This window comes from Orbicella faveolata, unplaced genomic scaffold, assembly GCF_042242905.1.
Source record: "Orbicella faveolata isolate gen_17 unplaced genomic scaffold, um_ofav_v1 contig_25, whole genome shotgun sequence".
Classification (NCBI taxonomy): domain Eukaryota; kingdom Metazoa; phylum Cnidaria; class Anthozoa; order Scleractinia; family Merulinidae; genus Orbicella; species Orbicella faveolata.
The window spans coordinates 3576855-3599075 of NW_028301553.1; the positions used below are offsets into that span (position 1 = coordinate 3576855).

The following is a 22221-nucleotide window of genomic DNA, read 5'->3' on the forward strand; positions in this document are numbered from 1 at the left end:
AGCAATGACCGCGCCCACCTGCCGGCACCTGCCTTGTCCGAGGCTCCCCTCCGTGAAGCGAACGCTCCCCATTTCACCTGTAGACTAAGAGTAGCCCCTCTTTTCGTGCGTGACGCGAGAACAAACCGCGAGAAAAAATGGCCGTGCGAATTCCCAGGGGCGAGATTTCACGCCGCCATTTTTTCCTCGCGGTTTATTTACGGTCTCGCTCGACGGACTAAGCGAAAGAGGGACCTCTCGTAGTCTACTTCACCAGCGAACCATCCGTGTGTTGCAACCGAGGCGGGTGTCACACAACGAAATGATAATCATATCCACGGGCAGCGTGACTTCCCGGAGCAAACCCAATCCTGTCGTGGCTGAAACTCTCCCCGGGAAAGTCTCTTTGCTTGTAGATAGTTTTTTCCCTTCGCTGCTGCGCCGTGGAAAAGAGAATGCCGTTCCCAAAATAGGTCACCAAAATATGTTCAGGCAACCTCGTCCCCAGGGTCTTCTCCTCGTCAATTTTCAAAATGGAGAAGACCCTGGTGCCAAAAATGCGGGGACTTCAGCAAGATGGTCGATGGCCAACAGCCAAAATGCCGATACAACTTTGGTTATCTGCGGTGTATCAGTGTTTCATTCAATGCATCGAGTTAGTGGAACATAAAGAACTGATTTCTTGGTCTCATAATGATATCAGATCCTTCCCCGCTGTGTTGTTGTGAATTCCGCAATCTTCATGGCCAGAGAACCCACATCCTTGCATTTTGCTGCGAGTGTGATGAACTGGACAACGCCGTCGACCAGTGTCTCAAAGGAAACCGAGTCCCGAGAGAGAAATTGAATGAAATTTCTACGGTGATATCTGATCGTATTCGCATCCCTTGGTTCAACGGCGCTATAAAAGTGGAGTTTGATGCTCTTGTCCCTGTCCTTTTTCTGGCAATTTCTCTGTACTTTGCTTGCTTTAGCTTCGTCTTCACCGTCCTTGTACTGGTTTACGTTCCTGTGTTTATCCTTATTTATTATGTCTACGTGTTAAACCAGCGGAAAAAAACTTGGTTCTTTGTAAGTTGGGGTTTAACATCTCTTGTTGGTATTTTTAGTCTCTATCTTCTGCATGTTTCTCCTTTCTACTCGTACCTCAATTCTATCGTCATTTCTCTTGGTTTCATTCTGGTGTTATTGTTATACTTGCGTGCAATATTTTCCAGAAGCCTCCTCAACGCTTACGCCTTGATTTCTAAACCACTCCTTCGAAACAATTCACATGTTAATGCAAGTAGTTACAAGGATCTGAACTGTTGTCTCTGTACTGAAGGACCCTTTACCAGGGCAAAGCATTGTAGGTAGGTTATCTCACATTATCTCAGTAAAATGGGAAGACCAAGGGGGGACTCTCCTATAAAAAGAACAGGGGTGCTCATCAGAAATTTTGAAAAAAAACGCTTAATTAAGAGGTACCAAGATCCTGGTGTGTGGGTGTGGCTTGAAATTGTTTCACCCCTAAGAGGTACCAATTCTGGGACAAAATTAAAAATCAGGTCGTAGCTCCTGTCATTTTTTTTTTTTTTTTTTTTTTTTTTTTTTCAGCTCGATATCCTAAAACGTACCACAAAAGCTCCCACTGTGGACCTTGTAAGGTTGAACACCCTAAGAGGTACCAAAATTGCATTTTTAACCCCTAAAAGGTACAACCAGCACCTCTGTCCTTTATATATAGGAGTCTCCCCTCCTGGGAGGGAAGACAGTAATCTACTTTGGCAAGAAAACTATGGCTGAGTATCAGGTGCCATCCTCCAAAGCTTACATCCTTGTCTGTACATTTTTTGGGAGACATTTTGTAAGTACAGTACTGTTCATCCCTTCTTTGTAAACACTGTGCTAGTCCATGGAACTTTTATGATAAATGTGCAGTACCTGAAGCCCTGGTTTCCAGGACACCTTTTATATCCTTTGGAAGTTGGCTTTAAGGTAGAGCTGAAAGATAGGTGAATAGTTAACAAAAGTAATTTGTTTACATATTTAGCTGTTCACCAAGTCTCCCAGATTTGCAGGAAAGTTCTAATTTTGGCTGATTTTTGGCCTTTTTCAAGGGAAAAATTTGGAATATTTGACACATTTTTGTGGCTGAATCAGAGGGGCTTTACTGTTAACAATGTTTTTTAGGGTCAAGAAGGTAAACTTGGCGATCTCCCAGATTTCAATTTTTTTTAGGTTGACGTCTGTGGTTCTGAGAGTTCACAATCTGCAGTAATTCTAGAGGAGATGCCTGGGGTCCAGATTACCCTCCCTCCGCCACCTCATGTTTGTAAAAAAGTATCCCTGATTGCTGATGGCTGAATATGCTGTCATGATTGTTTCTAATATTTGAGGCAGATATTTCTCAGTGATACCATACAGGGCAAAAAGTTCTTGCTCTCTATCTGAAATCACCCTGAGTTATTATATTATAGTTAATCAAAAGCAAATTAAATTGAATTTCATTTTTTACAAAAAACTGTGAATTATATTTTCTTCTCCTCTGGTAGGATTTGTGGCTACTGTGTTCCAAGATCAGACCATCACTGTGTTTGGTAAGTGATAAATGAGGATATTTTACACAGTAATGTGAATATATGAATTTTATTTTCGAGTGGATAAAACAATATTTTGAGAACAAGCATTGCAAGAGAATAAAATGTGTGGCTCAAACAAATACACAATGTTGTTTTAACATGAGAAAATAAAATTCCCATCTTCAACTAGCTACCATGTAATTTTTGTTTTATTATATAGGCAAACTGACTGTTTGCACAAAGAACTGTGAAAAAGCAGGAAATGTGGTCATCAATATCCTCACTAGTAAGGACATGGAAGACATGAAACTCAAGTTCCAGATGTAATTTTGTTTGAATTTTAAAAAAGTAGTGAATTTACAGTGAAACACTCCTACCTACGCAATAAGTAATTATAAATATCTTAAGTTACTAACCTCATCTTGTTGGTCCACACTGTAAATTGTGGATTCTCATTTTCTCCCCTTCAATTCATGGCCAGTGTGCTTCACACTTAAACCATAAATCAAAGAGAAAAAGTCTCAGTCCATAACTTACAGTACAGACCTTTTACTCATTCAGTAACAGGTATATACTAGTCTTTTTGCTTAAGTCTATGAGAGGCTTCTGATATGAAATAGCAAGATGCAATATGTGCTGGAAAAACATGGGCACCAGAAAATGGAAATTGTCTTTCCCAAGTCAAGTGGGTACCAGAAGACATTTCTTATGTCCTAGTGCCCATGCATTTGTTCTTCAGGAATTTCAAAGAAAAAGAGAGATCAGTCTTGGTCATTACAGTAGTTTATGTTATACCACTGCCCTGTAAAGATGATATCCAGTCCATACTGCGCACTCTCAATAGTTTGTTTACGTTTTTTTTGTTTCATGTAAGACATCACAAAATGTAACATTTTGCAACTACTGACATGAAGTACATGTAAATTCAAAGTTTCATGTCAACTGCCATTATGGTAAATCTAACTCTTGCCACATGAACTCAACTCTTACATGTAAGCTCTTTAGATTTTGATTGTTCAAATTAAAATACTGGAACCCACGTAGCAGAAGAGTTCAGTCAAAGACTATCAGGTGCTCACTATAAAAAAAATTATGCATCACAGTGTAAAGAGGTTTTGATTTTACAGTTATTTTCTTTTTTTCTGAATGAATGCAGGACAAACAGTTGCATTGGACAGCACAATCACCGTTCATTCCTTGCAGCTATCACGATATTCATCGTAACAGGACTTTGGGGAATTTATCTTTCTTTCCTCACTGTTTGTACATCTCTGGACAGTAGTGTTCTCTATATGGATTGTTCAAATGTCTATTCAGATTCTAGGTAGGTTTTCTTTCACATCATGTTATGTGACTGTTACAATAGCATGTTGTCATCTTTGTAATTTACCCATTATAAGCCTTGTGAAACTTGATCTTGTTTCTCTGAAGTGCACAAATCTCAAACCGTGAAGTGTAAAGGTAACTTAATTAAAGGAGCTCAGTCACAGTATATTGAGTTACTTTGGCAAACACACAAAATTACTTTTATAATACTGAAGGAAACCTGAAAATAATAGTTCACTGAGATAGAAAAACACTAAAGAGAAAATAATAAACCATAAAGGAACAAAGATGCATAAGGATAGAGAAAATTAACAAGAATTGCAATCGATAGGTAAAGTCTGCATATGAACCAAGTGGCCCATCAGGCCGGAGCTTATCCCAGTTTCTGTAGCGTGAAGCGACCAGGAGTATTTCTACTCCTCCCTGGATGGGATGCTAGTCCATCGTAGGGTTACTCCCAGCATTAAATTCGCTGATACCCATTTGTACACCTGGCTGGAGAGAGGCACTGTGAGAGTAAAGTGTCTTGTCCAAGAACACAACACGATGACCACAGCCAGGGCTCAAACCCAGCCGCTTGATCAGGAGTCAAGGGCACTTACCATGAGGGCACTGTACCTCATTGCAGTCAGCGGACTTGAAAATTTGATTTTCAAAATACACAAACCATGACATGGCTCCTGGCTTTGAATAAACTCTAAGCTATCAAAACTAATTATTTTCAATTGAATATCAGAGAGAATCCAGTAAAGAATTTCTTAATGACAGTGATTGTTATTGTTTTTTTCAGGTCCTCTGTTGTGTTTGTAACATCATGGTACACAGTTATCTTCATTTTTGGATTGTTTGCACTCCTCTCACAGCAGCTTGTATTTGTCAGTTTCAACTTGACAGGCGATGAGTTCCGAAGATCTTCCAGGAAAAAACCATTTTGGGAAGTTTTGTGGAGTCATCGATATAACAGGGGATTCATAAGAAACTGGATAGAATTTCTTTTTCCTCCAGATGTTAGATCTATTGCTGAAGAAGTAGTTTAGAGGGACATGAGGGGGATGTATATACGGTTAAAAAATTGTTAGCCAATAGATGCAGAAAAGACGAATGCTTCATTTTATTTTTTTATCCTATTTATGAATGCTTTATGTAAAATAACCTCTTCACTAGTTGTTTGCTTATTTTTTTGCTCTAACCACGTTTAATATTACAATCAAACCAAGTAAAGTGTACCCCTCAAGATCACATTAATGAAAATTAATTATTTGAATATTGAACCTACTAGTCATTTCAAAAATTCAATAATGAATTGATTATTTATGTATTGAACCTGCTAGTCATTTCAATGTGCAATAACAAATTGATTATTTGAATGTTGAACCTTTTAATTCATTAATGTAATCTTGAGGGGTTCTCTTCACTTGGTTGAGTTTGACCCCATGGAAAATTGAATCTTGCATTCCCAGTGCACGTTTTTGTGATTACCAACCACTGGTTGGGATTTAATGATCACCAATCCCTGTTGACAGACAATCTGAGAAGGAATGAGAGGGAGCAACCTCCGATTAGCTGAGAATTATCAGGGCCAAGTTGTTCAAAGCGTGATTAAGCTAACCCAGGATTAGCGAGAAATTTGGTTTGAGTTTTGTATCTTTTTGGTGAGGTTTTCAGTTTATATTGTTTGTCCTTCAGTTTTAAGCTTGAGTAATCTCGAACTACACAAAACATAAGCAGTGAAAAACATTTTTATAGAACAAAAATTGTTACTTCAGTTGACTTTTAATCCTGGGTTAGTGTTAACCGGCTTTCGAACAACCTGGCCCAGACTTTAGGGAGCTTATATTATTACCTAGTTGACCATTAATAATTTATCAAGTGTGAACACAGGAAATCATGACCTTGATGGAGTTTGCATTTCTGATCTTAATTAGCATACATTTTTACGATTTTAATTCTCTGTTTTCTCCTTAGTTTTAGTTTTGATTGAGAAGGCATATCAAACACATGAGACAGTGTTAAACCACAACTCAAAACACCCCAACATTTGTTACAACCACTTTGCTATGTGTTGTGTTTTCAACTCTTTTCCCAGTGTTTGGAAATGTAATCAAATGTGGTCAAACATAGACTTACTTGAAAGACTTGGTTAGGATTAAAAAGCTGTCATGCCTTTAGTAGTACCCCATTTTCTCAAACTAAGGGGATGAAAAGACTGACAGTTGAGGTGTTTGTGTTACTCGCAATCTGTCGATATTCTGATTTGCGCATCTATTATTCAAGTCCTTGCAGTAGAGTACTAATACTATGCTGGTTTATCGGGTTATATGTAGAATCATCTTGTTCCTTTTGACCTGAAAAAAAATACCAAAAGTGTTTTAAAGTCATGACATGGGAGAAGAAATAATTAGATAGTAAATCTCTTATCCATTTGATTAACTGTGTAGCATTTAAGAAATAGAAAACATGTAGCGTGTTTCTATCGAGTTATAGAAACACGAGTGGAAGTTTGGGAGAACGAGAAATGCTGTAGGAACACGAGCCGTAGGCGAGTATTTCCCCAGCTTTTTCGAGTTCTCCCAAACTTTCACGAGTGTTTCTATAACTCAATAGAAACATGGAGAACATGTTTTCTATTTCTTTTAGAAAACACCATGACGAAAAAAAGGGAACGAAAAAAAAGGGAAACAACTTGTTTATTTTGATCATCAAAACAGGAAATTCTCTTTGCACACGCCATCATTACGTCGACAGCTCATGCTAGTTTTGTGTTTCCATCAAGTTATAGAAACACGATTTTCAACCAATCAGCCCACGTATTTTCTTAGGTTTTCTAATTTGACATGATATTATCATAAAGACTCTTAAATTATTACACACCAAAATTCCTAGAAAGAAATATTTATTTCAAGTATTTTTATTGTTCATGTTAGATTTTCAGCAGCATAAAAGAAATAATAATAAAGCATAAAGAAATGTTTAGTAAAGACCACTCTGTTTTCATTCCTAATGGTTAGTGTGACAGACTAGGGATAACGTTTGAGATTAGGTTCGGGTTTGGGCGTATTCAGGTCCTTGTGTTGTGCTCTTGGTCAAGACAGAGTGAAAATGTGTGTCTCCACTCAGGAGATAGTATAAATGAGTACTGGCTAACTTTGAGTACCTGCATTAAAGCACGGTCGATATTATGAAAGCGAGGCCACAGCCCCTGAATAAATCTTCGGGGCGGCTAAATTTGCTTTGACTACAGCATTGCCCCTGTATCATGCAGCACACCCAGCATGTACACAGGACACCAACAAAAAATTAGGTTTTGTGTTCTTTTGAACACTACTTAAGTAGGTTACATTGCCTGTGTCATGGTAGACGTTTGTAGCGCCATGTTTCTGCTGGTAAACTTTTTTTTGTAACGTCAAATGTCATATTCAATGAAACGGAACCAATTGTACAATGTAAAAATCAGTCTCGCTGAGATTGCTCTGAAAACTTCCAAAACTAGATTTCTTACTTACATAACCGACGACATAGTGGTGACTGATTTAAGGCAGTTACCACAAAAACCATCCAAAAAAATAATAATGTAAAAACCCAACTTACAATGGCTAATTTTGTTATCCCCTACAAATTTCAGTCCCTCTACAACCAGTTCGTCATAAAATTACGACGTTAACTCAAGAGACACCTGCCGACTTTTTTTCAGTAAAATTCGTGAGATTTTCCGTCTCCACGGAACCTGAATTCCCGAAGATTTACCGACAAATTCCGAAGATTACCGAAGATTGCCGATGACGTCCGAAGATTGCTGAAGATTTCCCGACGGCTTCCGAAGTTAACCGAAGGTGTAGAAAGATTTTCGACGAAGTAAACCGGAAACGTGTCACGTCACACAATCTAAACACGAGGTTGGTGTCGCGAACTCAGTACGCGTAACGGAGTAAGCTTGAAGACGCTTTTTGGCTGGACTCACCAACTGTTTTTTGCCGGAAAAAAATAATCGGTTTTTAAGCAATTACACTCGCTATTGTCAGTTAGGCGTGAGAAATTGGTCTGAATGCGTGAGATCACAATTTAGATCCGCAGGCGTGAGAGTTGGCAGGTCTAGAAGCTCAATAAACCAGCTCCTAAATTTTGTTTCCACTTCAGCGGAAATGGGGACAAAAAACGCTTCTCAGTTAAGGATTATCTATTATCTATTAATTATTTACTTTTATCTATTATTTATTTTTTAAATTTTAAACGTTGGCGTGATAACTCGAGATAGTTTTGTTTGCCAAATTACACACGTAGACGTAGATGTAGATGTAAATAAATGAACACACTTGTGGCTCGATCGAGAGATTTCAAAATAAGCACATACGTGTTCAAAATTAATGCATTATCAAGTTTGATAAAAGCTTATTTGATAAATAACCGCAAAATAATCTTTATTTAAGACAATTTTAATAAAAGAAAGTTGGTTTATATTCGGATGAAGTTTATAATTCAAAAAATGTTTGCGTTTAAAAAGGCAGGGCGTGTTTCAGGGGACGTCGCTAATAGTTATCCTCAAGTCAGCGATTGGACCTAACCAATTTGCTTATACGAAAGGACACAACACGACCATGGCCCTCATCAAGTCATCATTTTTGGCTTGAGCAACTTGACAGGGATGCGGATTTTGTCAGAACCTTTTCATTTGATTTTAGTAAGGCTTTTGACTCAGTCTCCCATCGCGTTCTGTGCGAAAAGAGTGTCGTATGACATTAACCCATGCATTAAGAACTGGATAATGTGCTTCCTGTGTGATCGCCAACAGAAAGTACGTAGTGGTTGATGGAGTGGTTACCAGTTTTCTCAAGATCAATAGAGGGGTTCCCCAAGGGACTGTGCTTGGACTCTTGTTGTTTTTTATCATGGTTAATGACACCAAACCCGTAATCCCTCAAACCCTACTGATCAAATATGCTGATGATATCACAGCGAGTGTGCCTGTGACAATTGGCCTCAATAACACTGATTCATCACATCAGGAAGTAGCAAACATCAAACGTTGGGCTGATGATAACCTGATGAAGCTGAACATGAAAAAGACCTTTGAGATGGTTGTTAAGGGTAAAACCAGGATGCCCCTCCCAGAGTCCATGGATGGAGTAGTTAGGAAGAGTGAACTAAAGCTGTTAGGAGTTACAGTCGATGAAGATCCACGTAATTGGGACACTCAATTCGAAAATATGCTTAGCAAAGCGAGTTCTAGACTGTACATCCTTAGAGTTTGTAAATACTACGGCTACTCACTACAAGAGTTTACACTGCTGTTTGACAGCCTATAATGTCACTTTTCACCTATGCGATTGAGGTGTGGGCTTGCGCAACACTATAGTAAATTTCTTTCCCAAATTGATAGGTTTTGCAAGCGGGCTCTACGTTATGGTCATACCAGCAAATATACACCCATAACGGATGTAATTAGAATCAAAGATAGGCTACTATGGGATACGATAACTACTGATAGTATTCATCCCCTGCATGAACTGCTTCCATCCCAGAGATCAAGGAGCCTTAGGAAAAGGGGACACCCTTACATCCTGCCACGTGTCAGAACTGAACGTCATAAACGCTGTTTTGTGAACAGATGCCTTTTCAGTTTTGTTTAATTGTTATTCATACATTTGTAAATAGTTTGTAATTAGTGTTTATATATATATATATATATATATATATATATATATATATATAGCAGTTAGTTATATTAAATTGTAAGTTTAGACGTATGACTCTGGGCATGTTTCTTTTGGCATTTACTATTTATTAATAAAGAATTCCTTAGTTCAATTACTTACATAAATGGTCACTTTTCTACAAGACTTCTTAAACAAATGCAAAACCACAACAAACAATTACGGTTTTCTGAAAATGTATGAAGTTGTTTAACTCCGGCGGATGTAACACTGCAAATTTGTCAGTTGACTGAGTGAGGGTAGCCTGCGAACGCAGACGTATTTCCGGCTGTCGCTTGCCTCCGTCGAAAATTAATAGGGAGGCTTACGCAAACATGACGGCAACAGCAACGAGAACGTCACCAAACAAAAGGTTTAATGAACAGTACAAAAGCTTTGCTCGTGCACTATAATTCTTGGTACATTTCTTTGCCGTCCTCTGCAAATCAAGAACGTGAAATGACCAGTTTTCAAGTTTTTCCACAACGGAACCCACCACGGCTAATTTTTGGTATTTCTATTTGGAATTGAATGCATTCGTAGCATATTCAGCAGGGGCAAGGTTTAATACCGACAAACACACTGAATAAATCTAAGTAAACGCGAAATTCCAAAGTACAATATAAACACGCTTTTTAATATGCCTCGTCCTTGCCGTCGCCGTCGTACATGCGTAAAAGGTCCTTGTTGTTTTGTAGAGGACGGCAAAGAAATGCTCTAAGAATTATAACGCACGTGCACAGCCACTGTATTGCTCAGTATTAAGCCTTTTGTTTTGCGACGTTCCCATTGCCGTTGCTTTTGCCGTTCCCGTTAATTGTTAAATAGCAGTTGTAAATATTGCTTATATTTCCCCTATTTTGTTTTGTTTCACTTTCATTGTCTAAAGATTTACCTGTGTCCTTCAAAAACAGGTTACATTCAAAATGTTAGACCTATGAACTTCTTCGTTCTTTGGTGAAAGTTGATGTACTCAATAGTTGCACATCTGGCTGACCACACCCTGGGAGGCATTTCTGTCAGAGACTGTGTGAAGCCAATGCGTGTTTTCTCCGCGAACACGAACGCAAGAAGAACGGTATGAACGAGAAGGGCCACACCCTATTCTTACCCCCGTCTCACCCTACCAATCCCTTCTCATCTTTAAGCTGTCGCCCCTCCTCTCTCCCAGATTATACTGAGAATAGTCTACTTGCCAAATGGAATCTAAGGCCTTGAGGACTGAAACCTACGAACGCAGTCGGATTTCTGGCTGTTCTCTCACGTTACAGGCCTATACTTTCTGGCAATGTGAGACAAGAGCCCGAAATATTCACGAGTGAAAAGTAGTAAAAACCTTCATTTACCGCATGTTTTCCGCACAAGAAAAGTCACATCCCTGAGGGTCACACCAGGAGTCACTTCACTTTTTTGCTTTCCTTGCTTCATTTCTGTGCAGAATTAGAACTGCCATTAAAGTGCCTATGAAATTAAAAATAATTGCTGCTTATTAGCATTCTGTTTCTTTTGTGATGTACATTTCTGGTGCCAAGTTTGAAGAACACCACTCTAATATTTCCAGAGCTATTCTTGATTCAGTATTTTACTGTTTTAGTGGAACTACTAATTACGTCATCACTTCCCTCATTTACAAAATACAAAAACGTAAATATCTCTAAAACGAAAGAAGATACTCCAAAAAGGAAAACCCCATTCTTCTTTATTTTGAAAAGCCTTTCAAATAAGCTGCAATCATTTTTTACTTCATAGGCACTTCAACACTGATCAGAAGTGAAAGGTTCCAAATATTTGTATACACTACACAATGGGTCCAATAGGACAAGTCCTTGTGCAAAATCTTTCATATGAAAATGAGTTTGATTTGCATGAAATTGACCATGTAGGATGAACACATTTTCATGTGAATAGTTTCACACAAAGACTCGTTCTGACACAGACTCAAAAGGCAACTCGGAAATGAAAACTTATTACACTGTCTGTTTACACTACAAAGTAATTTTGATCAATACAAACCTTGTTCATGGCCACTTTCAAGAGCTGTGTCAAAACAACCATATATTTATGACATATTCCAAAAAAAAATCCAGTTATTGTTTGGCAATAAATGACCTTTAATTTAACAGGAGTTAATACAAAAGAATGCTAAGGGATCTGACATGGGTATTAATACCCCAACTGTATTAACATAATGGTAACCAGTCGTTTCACCCTAAAGCCAGTTCGTCCAGAGTAAAAGTCTGTTCACCCGGACTGAAAGATCAAATAAAGATGTGTTCAATTCTTTCTTTTAAGTAAACGAGCAAAAAGAGACAACATTGTGGGCATTATGAAACAAAATAATTATGCAAAACATGTTTGTTATGAGCTAACAGTCCAGAGAAAACAAATTACAGTCCAGGTGAACTGGCATTGGGTGAACTGGCTTTCGGGACAAATGACCACAATAATTATTCAAAATAATACTGAAACTTGAAAAATACACAATGGGTGAAATTTGTTATCAGAAAGACTTAGGTCATCCTTGTATAAAATAAGCTGTGTACAATAATGAAATTCTCAGTGTACCAAAATAAAAATTCTGTTTCAAGTCAATATTATTATATTCCGACGCCACTAACGGACTACTGTAATTGGTGTTTGCAAAACAAAATATGCTCAATTTTGAAACATGGTTACTCATAACTATAAGATTGAGTGTTTGACTGATAAAAATGGGAGAGGCCAAGTTTAGCCTCTCTTAAAATACATAATTTTGGCAAGGCCAGTGAATCTGTGCTTCTCAAAATAATTAAACATGATTACAGAATAAATAAAATACCACTTGCTGAATGTAATGTTCACAAAAATTTTCGATCCCCGTTATCATTTCACCACATTTCCCTAGCCAACACACTTAAATTTCACTTGCGGCATTGCTGTGCACGGGGAAACTTTAAATATATTAAATAAGAGACCCACTCTATTAGCAAAGAGAGAAAATGTGTGATAAATCAAAATATATTACAACTGCAAAGAAGGCTAACAAACTCAAGATACCAAATTGGCACAGGTAGTTTGTTAACTTTAAGTTATACAACCAATGCATGTATTTTTGTCAACTGGTTCAATAAATATATTAACATTTTAAAAGTTCAAAACATTACAAGGATTATGCATTGAATAATATCATCACACTCCTTAACACACTGGTACATGTAGATCCAATGTTGAGTGTCTTCTTTGTGTATGTAAGTGACACATTATTTCTTTCTCTCAAAGAACATGAAGTCCTGTAATTCAGAAAAAAAGAATTAAAAATCTAATATTTAAATATTGAGTAATGATTTACAAAATATGTTTAATGAGGCACAAATCCATACACAATTAAGTTTTAAAATAAATGTGGTAACATCTATGGCAACTCTCCCTGATGTATCTGGGAGTCTCCCAGATACAGACCAAATCTCCTGGTTTCTGGTATGGGCTACCAAATATTCCAGATACAAAAGAAAGCACTCAGTGTACGTTCTTGTCATGTATCTTGGCCAATTTTTGGCATTTTCAGGGTATAATTTTGGGTTGTTTTATGTACTTTAAATTGGTATTGCCTGTGACTGCATTCTTTTTACATTGGCATTTCTGTAGTTATAGGATCACTGCATATTAGAATACTAAAAAATAATAGAGATATTGACAGAGGTTATTGTCTGATGCTTCACATCTACCAAACACTGAATCAATTTGCTGCAGCCATACACCTAACTTATAAGCAGGAAATTAATAAGGAAGGAAGACTATAAGATGCAGGCTTTGACTGTACCAGCAATAATAGTTCCAGACTTCTGCCTGTGTAGTCTCCATTGTGTGACTGGAAGCTAAGTGACAAAAATGTTCAAATGCAACAACGAATGGAGAAAGAATATTTTTACTGTACTTACAACAAGAAAAACTGCTCCCATTAAAATGGCTTTATACTTGACATCCAAGTCTAGTGGGACTGATTTAAGGGAAGGAAAAAATTTAAAATGAAAATGTAGCCTCTGAATTAGAATCGCAGAGGACCTCAAGACAAGTCATGAACAGATTGTCATTTTTCTGTGTTTCAACTCGTCTCTAAGTCTAAAATAGTTTAAGTCTTAGTCTTGGATTTTCCAATGTGGGTCTCAGAATGATCACTGCGAGTCTCAGATTTAACTGAAGGGGTGCAAAGCAAAAGACACTAAGTGATATCTGATGGACTGAAAGATTCTCCTAGCAAATTGCTTTTCGCTTTCTACAAAAGAAGGAGAATTTGACATGGGATCAAGAGTCACTTAGGTCACTTTTTCCCACACACCCCTTCAATAATTATTCATCTCCCCTGCTGTAGGATCTTATGGGATACCTTAGGATTGTAATCACAAATGTTTTCTTACTTAGCATCTTTAATAACGAATATAGAAGATCCTGTAATAAGTACTTCTGACAGAATCCTGCAGGTTTCCGAGGGATCTTTAACAAGATATAGAACCCTATCTTAAAGATTTTACACAAGATGTTAACTTAGAGTACATACAAAAGGCACTGGATCCTCAGCAGAATTTACAGTTGTACAACATGTATTACATTTTCATATAAAAATTTAATCCACGATTAGGCATCATCAGAGGTTAGTTTAATCACGGTTTTGAACAACCGGGCCCAGGGGTAAAAATTACAGTGTGCGACTGAGGGGTGGAAAACAACTTTCGGTTCAAATATTAGTCATCAGGAAGTTGAAAAATCAAAGGTATGAGAAATTGGATTTCACTTTATTATTTTATCATAAGTTTTTTAGTTGCAGCTGACATAAATAGTTACATCAAACAAATTAAGGTTAATATTACAGTGTGTATCCTTACAGCGAATTCCAAAGTTTGCAGCATCAGTAAAGACCTCTCGTGTAAATCCCATCCACTGTTTGGTTATCATTCCAATTTCACTCCCTCCATCTAGAGAGTGGATCTGTTAACAAAACAGGAAAGTATCAATTCAACTGATGCAAAAAAGGAGATCAAACATTTTCCTTGCTTGGCATGCATATACATGTAGCAGGCAGCAAGTATATGGATTATTATACGGCTAGCTCTGCGAGCAGAGACGAACCGAATCCTGCAGTGTAATTGGCTACCCGAGCAGGTAAGATGGCGCTATCTTGCCGCTCGGACAGGATTACCCACTGTGTCCCACTAGAAAATTAAGTGTTCTCTTTTCCATATAATGTTTCAATAAATCCTTTATTGACTATACATTGTGAGCCTCAACTTTGCCTTGGTCCATAAACATGCAAAAAATAATCACTTAATGGCCAATATGCAGCCACCTTAACCTCACACTTGGTCAATAACCTATATCTATTATGTAACTTGCATTCGTAGCCAATATAACAGATGCTCTGTTTGGCTAATACTAAGTCATTATTCTCCCGTAAAGCCCGCGGGCCAATTCTGGGCCTGCAAAAACCAAGCAAAAAGCCTAGTAGTAGATATAATAAACTACTTATAACCTTGAACGTTCGGTCTTTACAGGAAAATCTCAAACCTCAGCCTTGCCATATTGACCTCGTTTTTGCTCGGTCAACATAATAGCAAGGTCTCAGTCTGAGATTTTCCTGTTAAGACCTCACTCTTGGTTAATAAGTAGTTAATATTGCACAGGAAGGAATTTTTGACAAACTTCAGGGTGTTGGGAATGTAGTAAACAATAAAACTGGTTTTTCTCAAAGCTTCTCAATCAAAACTAAAACTAAGGAGAAAACAGAGAAATAAAATTGTAAAGTTAGGATCCTAATCAAGATCAGATATCCAAACACTTTTATGAATATGATATCCTTTGTTTAAACTTTTATTTCAATCATTTTAACATGTCTAATCTGCTTGAGAGCCACACTTCAAATAGTTAATGTGTGAGTACCACATAACAAAATCTTTTTAAACCTTCACTTATGCTGAATTTTAACCAGGCAGGGAGTTTACTAAAGACTTGACAAATCAAGGTGTTGGAAACTCACAGGGAATTCAACATCTGATCCACAGCTGCAAAAACAGCATGGGCCATTGATCATCATGATGGGTTGACGCTTCGCATCTTGAATTTCCAACTTTGGTTTCCAGCAGGACGGCCTATAGAGACATTAGAACATCAGACATTTGTAACATGCAATGTTGGGTACAGGTAGGGGTGTAATGCCTCATATTCCTTGTGATTTGATTCAATTTTGATTATTGCCTTTTGATTTCAATTATTTCAATTCGATTATGCAAAATATTAATGTTTTTTTAATTCTTACAATATGATACACAATGTAAACAACCCTAAACCCTCAATTTAAAGATACAATGAGCGTGTCGCACATGGTTTGCCTTATTTGGAAATTCTCAAGGGGTGTTAGAAGGGCAACATTTTTACCATGCAACACAAAATGGCTCACAAACTGCAAACGTCTTTACTCCTCAATCAAAAACGCACATTTTAAAGAGTTCTGGATTCTGATTTCACAATATAATAACTCACTGAGGGCACTCCGAGAAAGGTATGCAAAAAATCAAACCAAAACCGAAACTTGGAATCAAAGAATCGTGAGGCAAACTGAATGGTCATAATCACGATTAATCGAAAATTCGATTAATCGTTACACCACTAGGTACAGGGCACATCATTCTGCTCCTTCAAGTGATATTACATTCTAATCCTACAGATGGTAGTTCCCTGGAGTGAGAATATTGTTACTACCACAAGTCATTCACTTGGCAGAGAAACTGTGAGAGAAATGTCTTTGGAAGGCTGCCTGCATAAATGTAATGTGCTCTTGGGCAAGATACTTTACTTTACTTATAAATGGGAATCACCAAATACCCTATATCAAATTAAAGCTTACAGAGCTAGCTACCAAACTGCACCAAGAATTTAAAAGAAAAAAGGAATTGACAAATTTTTATGACCTCTAAATGGGAGTGTCCAAATCATGTTCACGAATTATGGTAACCTTGAATGGAATGGGGTAACCCCGTAAAAGAATAGGTCCAACCAGTAGGGAGTGGAGATACTGCAGTCTCTTCTATTGAAGCTAGCTTACTTACAAAAAAATTTTGGACAATTTTAATTTCAGACAAAAAAAAGTGTCCAAAATTTTTAGGTGTCCAAAAATTTTAAGCCTCCAAAATATTTACAGGACAGTATAAAACTTTAAGGTAGCTTAAAAGCACTTAGTTTCCTTGATACCAGGCTTTACATAAGCAACAACTTGATAGAATTTGTGTTATATTCTCGTTGGTGTGTTCATAAAACCTTAAGGGTGTAGTGAAACTGTCATCTTTTGATGTTGTTCCAGTCTAGTTTGGATTTTGTAGCCGTACATTTACTTTAGTTAAGTGTCCAAAATTGTCGTGCGAAATTTCTCCGAAATGAGATAAAAAGTGTCTGAAAATTAAACGCTGAAACAAAATGTCCAGAATTTTAATGTCCGAAATTTTTTGCAAGTAATGTAATAATTATTGTTGGGCTGATGAGCCCCTTGGGCTCAATACAAAATTTAACTGGTACATTTTAGCTACCGTTACATTGTAAAAATAGCTGTCACTTAAGTTTTGAAAAACAACTTACTTCTGCTCCACATAACCTATGACTGTCCCAGGTGGTGACTGTATTTCAATTTCCTGAAGACAGCAAGGCCACCAGCAGCACTGACACCGGACGGGTCGGGAGAGATGTATCACTTCTCTCTGCATGTTGTCAATGATTCTCATCTCAAATGGACGGCCGGGACCACAGCATTGTCGAGTACAACAGTCAGTATCTGAAAAACAACTAGTTTGTGGATCTCATGACTCGGCAGTGACTCTAATATGACTTGGTGCAGAACGTTGGATTGAATCTTCTCTTGAGATTAATGGCTTGACAGAACTATGTTAAGGAAGTAAATTGACAGAGCATTGTTAAGAAGTAAATTGAAGGCCATATGCAAAAACTAGGGCACTTTTGACAAAAAAATTCTTCGACATAAATAGTCACTTAGGAGGGTTTTCCACTTAGCGTATTGATAATAACTGCATTAAAAGAAAGGTTTTTAAAACTGCCTATTGCTAAGCAACATGCCTGTGATTGACAGGTTGAAACAAAGAAATTCTTTGAAACTGACTCGCATGCCTAATTTTTTAGAAACAAATGGCAAAATAAATGGTAAAATACCCAACATTACGAAATTGTACTAACATACCTTCTTGAGCAAAGTAGACTTGCTGACTCATGGAATTACATAGAGCGTATTTGTTTTTTGCCTCACATCCAGTAAAAACTTGGAAAAAATAGCAATGTACACTGTGAATCTACATGTTTACTTTCTGTGTAAGTCATGATAATTTTAATTAATACTTCATTTATTAAGTAGACTCATTCTTGTATATCATCACAGATAAGGAATAGTTGCTAAAGTAACATATTAACCCCTGAATGAAACAATTCTCTGAAAGCAGCCATAAATTTTATGGTTGTGAGCAAATCCCAAAAGTAGCGGCCCTCTGAAAGTAACTGAAAACCCTCCAAAAGAAGTTAAAATCTCAAAGTAATGAACTCAAATGTAAAATTGACTTGCTATGTTTTGTAATGGAAACAGTATTATAACAGCAGTACATCAAGAAGCACCAAAGTCGATACTAGGTGCGATGAAAAATATATAAACAATAGCCTCCATTTGGCACAAAGATATGCTCGGATATTTGTCTGCGGATATTATCTGTTCTGAGAAGCGAACAGTTTTCCAAGAGCATAGCTCAAGGAAAAGTGTGAGCTTTGAGGAACAGATAATGTCTAAGGATAAATATCCAAGCATATTTTCAAAGTCAAATGGAGGCTATTGTGTTTATTATCCTTCAAATATTTTTCGCAACACAAGCAGTTTTGAACTAGTGAGACAATCTCAGATAGTGCAGAGTGCAATTGATAGCTCTGGCACGGTGGTCCCATAAGTACTCACCCCTGCTCGGTTCACTTCCGGTTTGTGTCTACCTTGGTAGTCTGCTACGGCTTTTCCCCTTTGCAGTGTGTATGTTTCAAGGTTGTATTTTCATTCAAGGTCCAAACATTACGCACAAATTAATTACTACTGGTGCTTTAAGTTGATTTTCGTTCATTTTAAATTCAACAATACGCTGAAGCAGCAAACGTGACAATTTAGCTCTTCACGCCAACTTTGTAACTTGATACTTTTGTTTTCCTCGCAAAGCCATGTAATATGAAACCCCTGTTTTCTCCAAAACATACGGAAGATGTCCTTGTTTTTTGGAGACAAATGAAAGAAAGTTAAATATCTGATGTAGTGATGAAGAAACAGAACAGAGACAATGTTTTACTAAAAATGCAAATTTTTACCGATGAACAAGAACTAATTTAATTATCAGATAGTCACGAAATACCACTTTCTTTTTCTGTTGCCACCTTTGTTGTTAACAATAAAACAATTCAAAATTAACATACAACGATATTGATGGCTGAGAAGCTTTTCAACGAAAAGTATTGAAGATAAACAGCGCTACTTGGCCGATATGAATGAGTCTCCTCAAAGACTGATTAAATTAATTTGAACTTTCATTAGGTGCCACGGCATCTGCAGCAATATTTGAGCATTTTCCTGGTTTCTTTTGTTACAAATTTACAATTTGCGGAGTATTAAAGCCACTAACTTGAGAACTTTTTGGTCTCTCTTACAGACACAATTAAGGCAAGAAATAAACAAGCCGCTAAGGAGAAGCAATATATTTGAACCCTGACAAGCACACTATTGTAGATTGAAAACAGCAGATGATATTTGTTGAACCGACCTGTTTGTAATTCTAAAAGCTACGCAGCCACAGTAACGTTTCACTTTTGCAATAAAAAGGGAAAATTGGCGCTACCTGAAAAATAACTGCCGTCCTTGGTCACATGACACGATATATAAAATACTGCGTGTAAAGATAGTGTATAACACTAACAATGCTAGAACGCATGCGTCTTACATGTTGAGCTCTACCATAAGGAAAACCTCTCAACATTTGTGCATGATTCCGTATGCAATGTATCCTTCACCTAATATAGAAGCCACGAACCCTAACTAATCTACGCATGCGTTTAGGGCAAATTAGTTTTGTTCTAAGGAGAATGATACCACAAGGAGAGCAAGAGGTTACCTGAAACAAATATATAGCTTTGCGATGTTCAAAGTTAAGCGACGGCGATGGAATGTGTTTTACGTAGAGTACACATCCCTTGCCTTTAGACTAATTAATTAATTGAAATTAATTAATTAAACAAACATTAAAGTTTACACCTTAGCGCCATAGGGCCATAGCGCCATAGCGCCATAGCGCCTTAGTTCCTTAGCGGCAGGCAACCCCCATAACCATCCCAATAGTGCACTCTGCACTAAAAATTGGGGAATATTATATTCTTGGTTATAATCCATCAAATATTTTCGCCCGCACTCAACTGGTCTAAACCTGTCATGTGACCGAATATTCCCCAATTTTCAAAACTGAACGCGTTGCAAAAAAGATTTGAAGACTAATAAACACAATACTCTCCATTTGGGGCAAAAATATGCTCAGATATTTGTCCTTGGACATTATCTGTTCCTTGAAGCACATAGTTTTCCTCGAGCTACTCTCTCAGAAAACCATTCACTTCTCGGAACAGATAATGTCCGTAGACAAATATCCTAGGATATTTTCGCGCTAAATGGAGGCTATTGTTTATGTATTCCCCAGTTTTAGCTGGGGAATATTCGGCCACGTGACGCATTTAGACCAATCCCATGCGAGCGAAAATATTTGGATTACAAATTTCAAAATCTGTTTTGATTAAATAAGGAGGAAAACTTTATATAGGAAAAGTCTACAACAACTGTCATGTGTGCAAAGTAACCCATCAGGCCTGCACTATAAAGTGACTAGGAGTACTTTTCAGATTTCTACTCCCTTCTGGATGGGATTCATGTCCATCACAGGTATACCTCCGGCATTAAATTTTGCTGCACCAATTTATATACCAGGTTGGAAAGAGAAACAGATGGCTTGCCCAAGAATACTGTAACATGAATGAACTTACTAGTTAGGGCTTGAATGTGGACTGCTCAATAACGAGTCCAGCATGCTTAGTATAACGGTAAAGACACTGCCCCTAAGGATGGTAAATATTTTTCACCTTCCAAGAGCTCAACCAGCTGATGAATCAGTATTTGATCAACTGCAAGTAAATATTCCAGTCCTGGAGGGCAGCCAATGGGAGCTTGAGGAGCTGGCATCCATTGGAATTGTCCAGGAACCCCTTTGATGAAATTGTTGACACAGGTTATACAACTGAAGTAATAAATAGTTTAAATTAATACCCGGGAAGTATGTTGACGTTACATAAGTTTAAATATGATAATCGTTTGACTGGATTTGCATATAGGCTAGTTAGGCCGATTTTGGACAGTTTTTTTCACCCTGGTCCCAGAGGTTTTTCTTGATTTTTCTCCCCATGAGATGGACAGCCGCGAGAGAGCCGCGAAGCAGCGAACACGAGTCGCGGCTGTCTCATCTCATGCGGAGAAAAATCAAGAAAATCCTCTTGGACCAGGGTAGCAGTTTTTGAGTGCTTTATCGGAAACAGTGATCAGCCATAAAAGTGCGCACATTGTTTTCACTATGAGTCTCAAATGCACGAGCTTTAGACATGTTGAAATGATGAATCTATGCGTTTCAAACTAATGATATTTAGCTTTAAAACCGTACAACGATCGACAAGCTTACTGTAAGCTTACGTTGCAAATACCGTATTGATTTCATTCAAGTTCCAACACAGCGGAACGCACAAACACAGACGTTCAGCTACATACAGCGATCTAAATAATTTTTCCAAATGATCTTCAAACTGCATAACTTGAAAATGGTACGGTCTATTCAGAGGGCAGCTGAAATACAATGCCTCAAGCTTACCAGCTGGTTGTTGCTGGATGACGGGTTGTGGTGGTTGTTGATAACCTTGTGGCCATTCATGAGGCTGCTCATTCGGTTTGTTCATTGTCTTTCTTGCAGTGTAGCAGTTCTATGCTAGGTTAGGTCCTGCAACACGCAATAATTGCCGAGGCTAAAGCCAAGCGTTGACCAAACATGCACTGAAATATTTGGCTAACGGTCCAGGAAAAACTACGGGTTGTGTCCTTAAACCGGGGAGCCTGGGCATAAGAAAACAAGGGTGGCCGGTTCCCGAGGCGAAATCATGGCGCGAGTCGAAAGTTCAAGTGGTTGTTAGTGAGTTTTTTTGGTAACCGTAAACTGCCGCATTTTAGCCCTGGGCTTGTGGTTTGTAAGCAAACAACGATTCAAAATGAGCTAGAGCAATGTTAATCGAAATACGTTTTTCGTTTCACCCCAACGAATCAAGAACTGTCAGTCAACCGTAGAAATTTCATCATCGTTGGGTGGTGCGGCAAGTTTTCGAGCAATCTTGGATCAAAGACAAGCTTTTACTTAACAAAAGAAGCCTAAGCCATCTATTTATACACTGTGATAAAGACACGACGAGCCAGTTTGAGAACACGAGGGAAATGTGCGGCTGGTGTCTTATTCAGTTCTCGAGGAGAGGTCAGCGGTAGTCAAATCGGCGGCCATGCTTAGTCACCTTTGTAAGACTGTGACCCTGTCGATCGCGTACGC

The 22221-nt window shown here is 37.9% G+C and overlaps 2 protein-coding genes across 6 annotated transcripts; one reads left to right on the plus strand and one right to left on the minus strand.

Moving 5' to 3' along the window:
- The first annotated feature begins 515 nt into the window (after positions 1-515).
- On the plus strand, positions 516-6844 carry LOC110052808 (palmitoyltransferase ZDHHC23-like). The gene is made up of 4 exons (XM_020758992.2): positions 516-1331; positions 2514-2558; positions 3697-3864; positions 4657-6844. Exons 1-4 carry the CDS (start codon positions 673-675, stop codon positions 4901-4903), a joined length of 1119 nt encoding a protein of 372 aa, XP_020614651.1. The 5' UTR covers positions 516-672; the 3' UTR covers positions 4904-6844.
- A 4796-nt stretch (positions 6845-11640) lies between these two features.
- LOC110052844 (phospholipid scramblase 1-like) lies at positions 11641-21783 on the minus strand. 5 transcript variants are annotated; one of them, XM_089294770.1, is made up of 8 exons: positions 21502-21783; positions 20726-20880; positions 17766-17843; positions 17153-17345; positions 15561-15672; positions 14413-14515; positions 13353-13407; positions 11641-12822 (listed from the first exon to the last, which is right to left on the minus strand). In XM_089294770.1, the coding sequence occupies exons 1-8, from the start codon at positions 21555-21557 to the stop codon at positions 12702-12704; spliced, it is 873 nt and encodes a 290-aa protein (XP_089150896.1). In that variant the 5' UTR covers positions 21558-21783; the 3' UTR covers positions 11641-12701. The 5 variants fall into 5 exon arrangements, with proteins under 5 accessions (XP_089150896.1, XP_089150897.1, XP_020614696.1 ...); XM_089294771.1 differs by having other exon boundaries at positions 20726-20848; positions 21502-21780; XM_020759037.2 differs by lacking the exon at positions 13353-13407 and adding an exon at positions 13471-13529 and having other exon boundaries at positions 21502-21768.
- Positions 21784-22221: the final 438 nt, after the last annotated feature.

Bases quoted from the DNA above. Each gene is read 5' to 3' on its own strand.
- LOC110052808 (XM_020758992.2), top strand. From the start codon at position 673: ATGATATCAGATCCTTCCCCGCTGTGTTGTTGTGAATTCCGCAATCTT. The intron at 1,332-2,513 runs GTAGGTTATCTC...CTCCTCTGGTAG, and splicing joins ACCAGGGCAAAGCATTGTAG to GATTTGTGGCTACTGTGTTC. The intron at 2,559-3,696 runs GTAAGTGATAAA...GAATGAATGCAG, and splicing joins TCAGACCATCACTGTGTTTG to GACAAACAGTTGCATTGGAC.
- LOC110052844 (XM_089294770.1), bottom strand. From the start codon at position 21,557: ATGGCCACAAGGTTATCAACAACCACCACAACCCGTCATCCAGCAACA. The intron at 17,346-17,765 runs GTATGTTAGTAC...GTTGTTTTTCAG, and splicing joins AGTCTACTTTGCTCAAGAAG to ATACTGACTGTTGTACTCGA. The intron at 15,673-17,152 runs GTAAGTTGTTTT...ATGTCTCTATAG, and splicing joins ATAGGTTATGTGGAGCAGAA to GCCGTCCTGCTGGAAACCAA.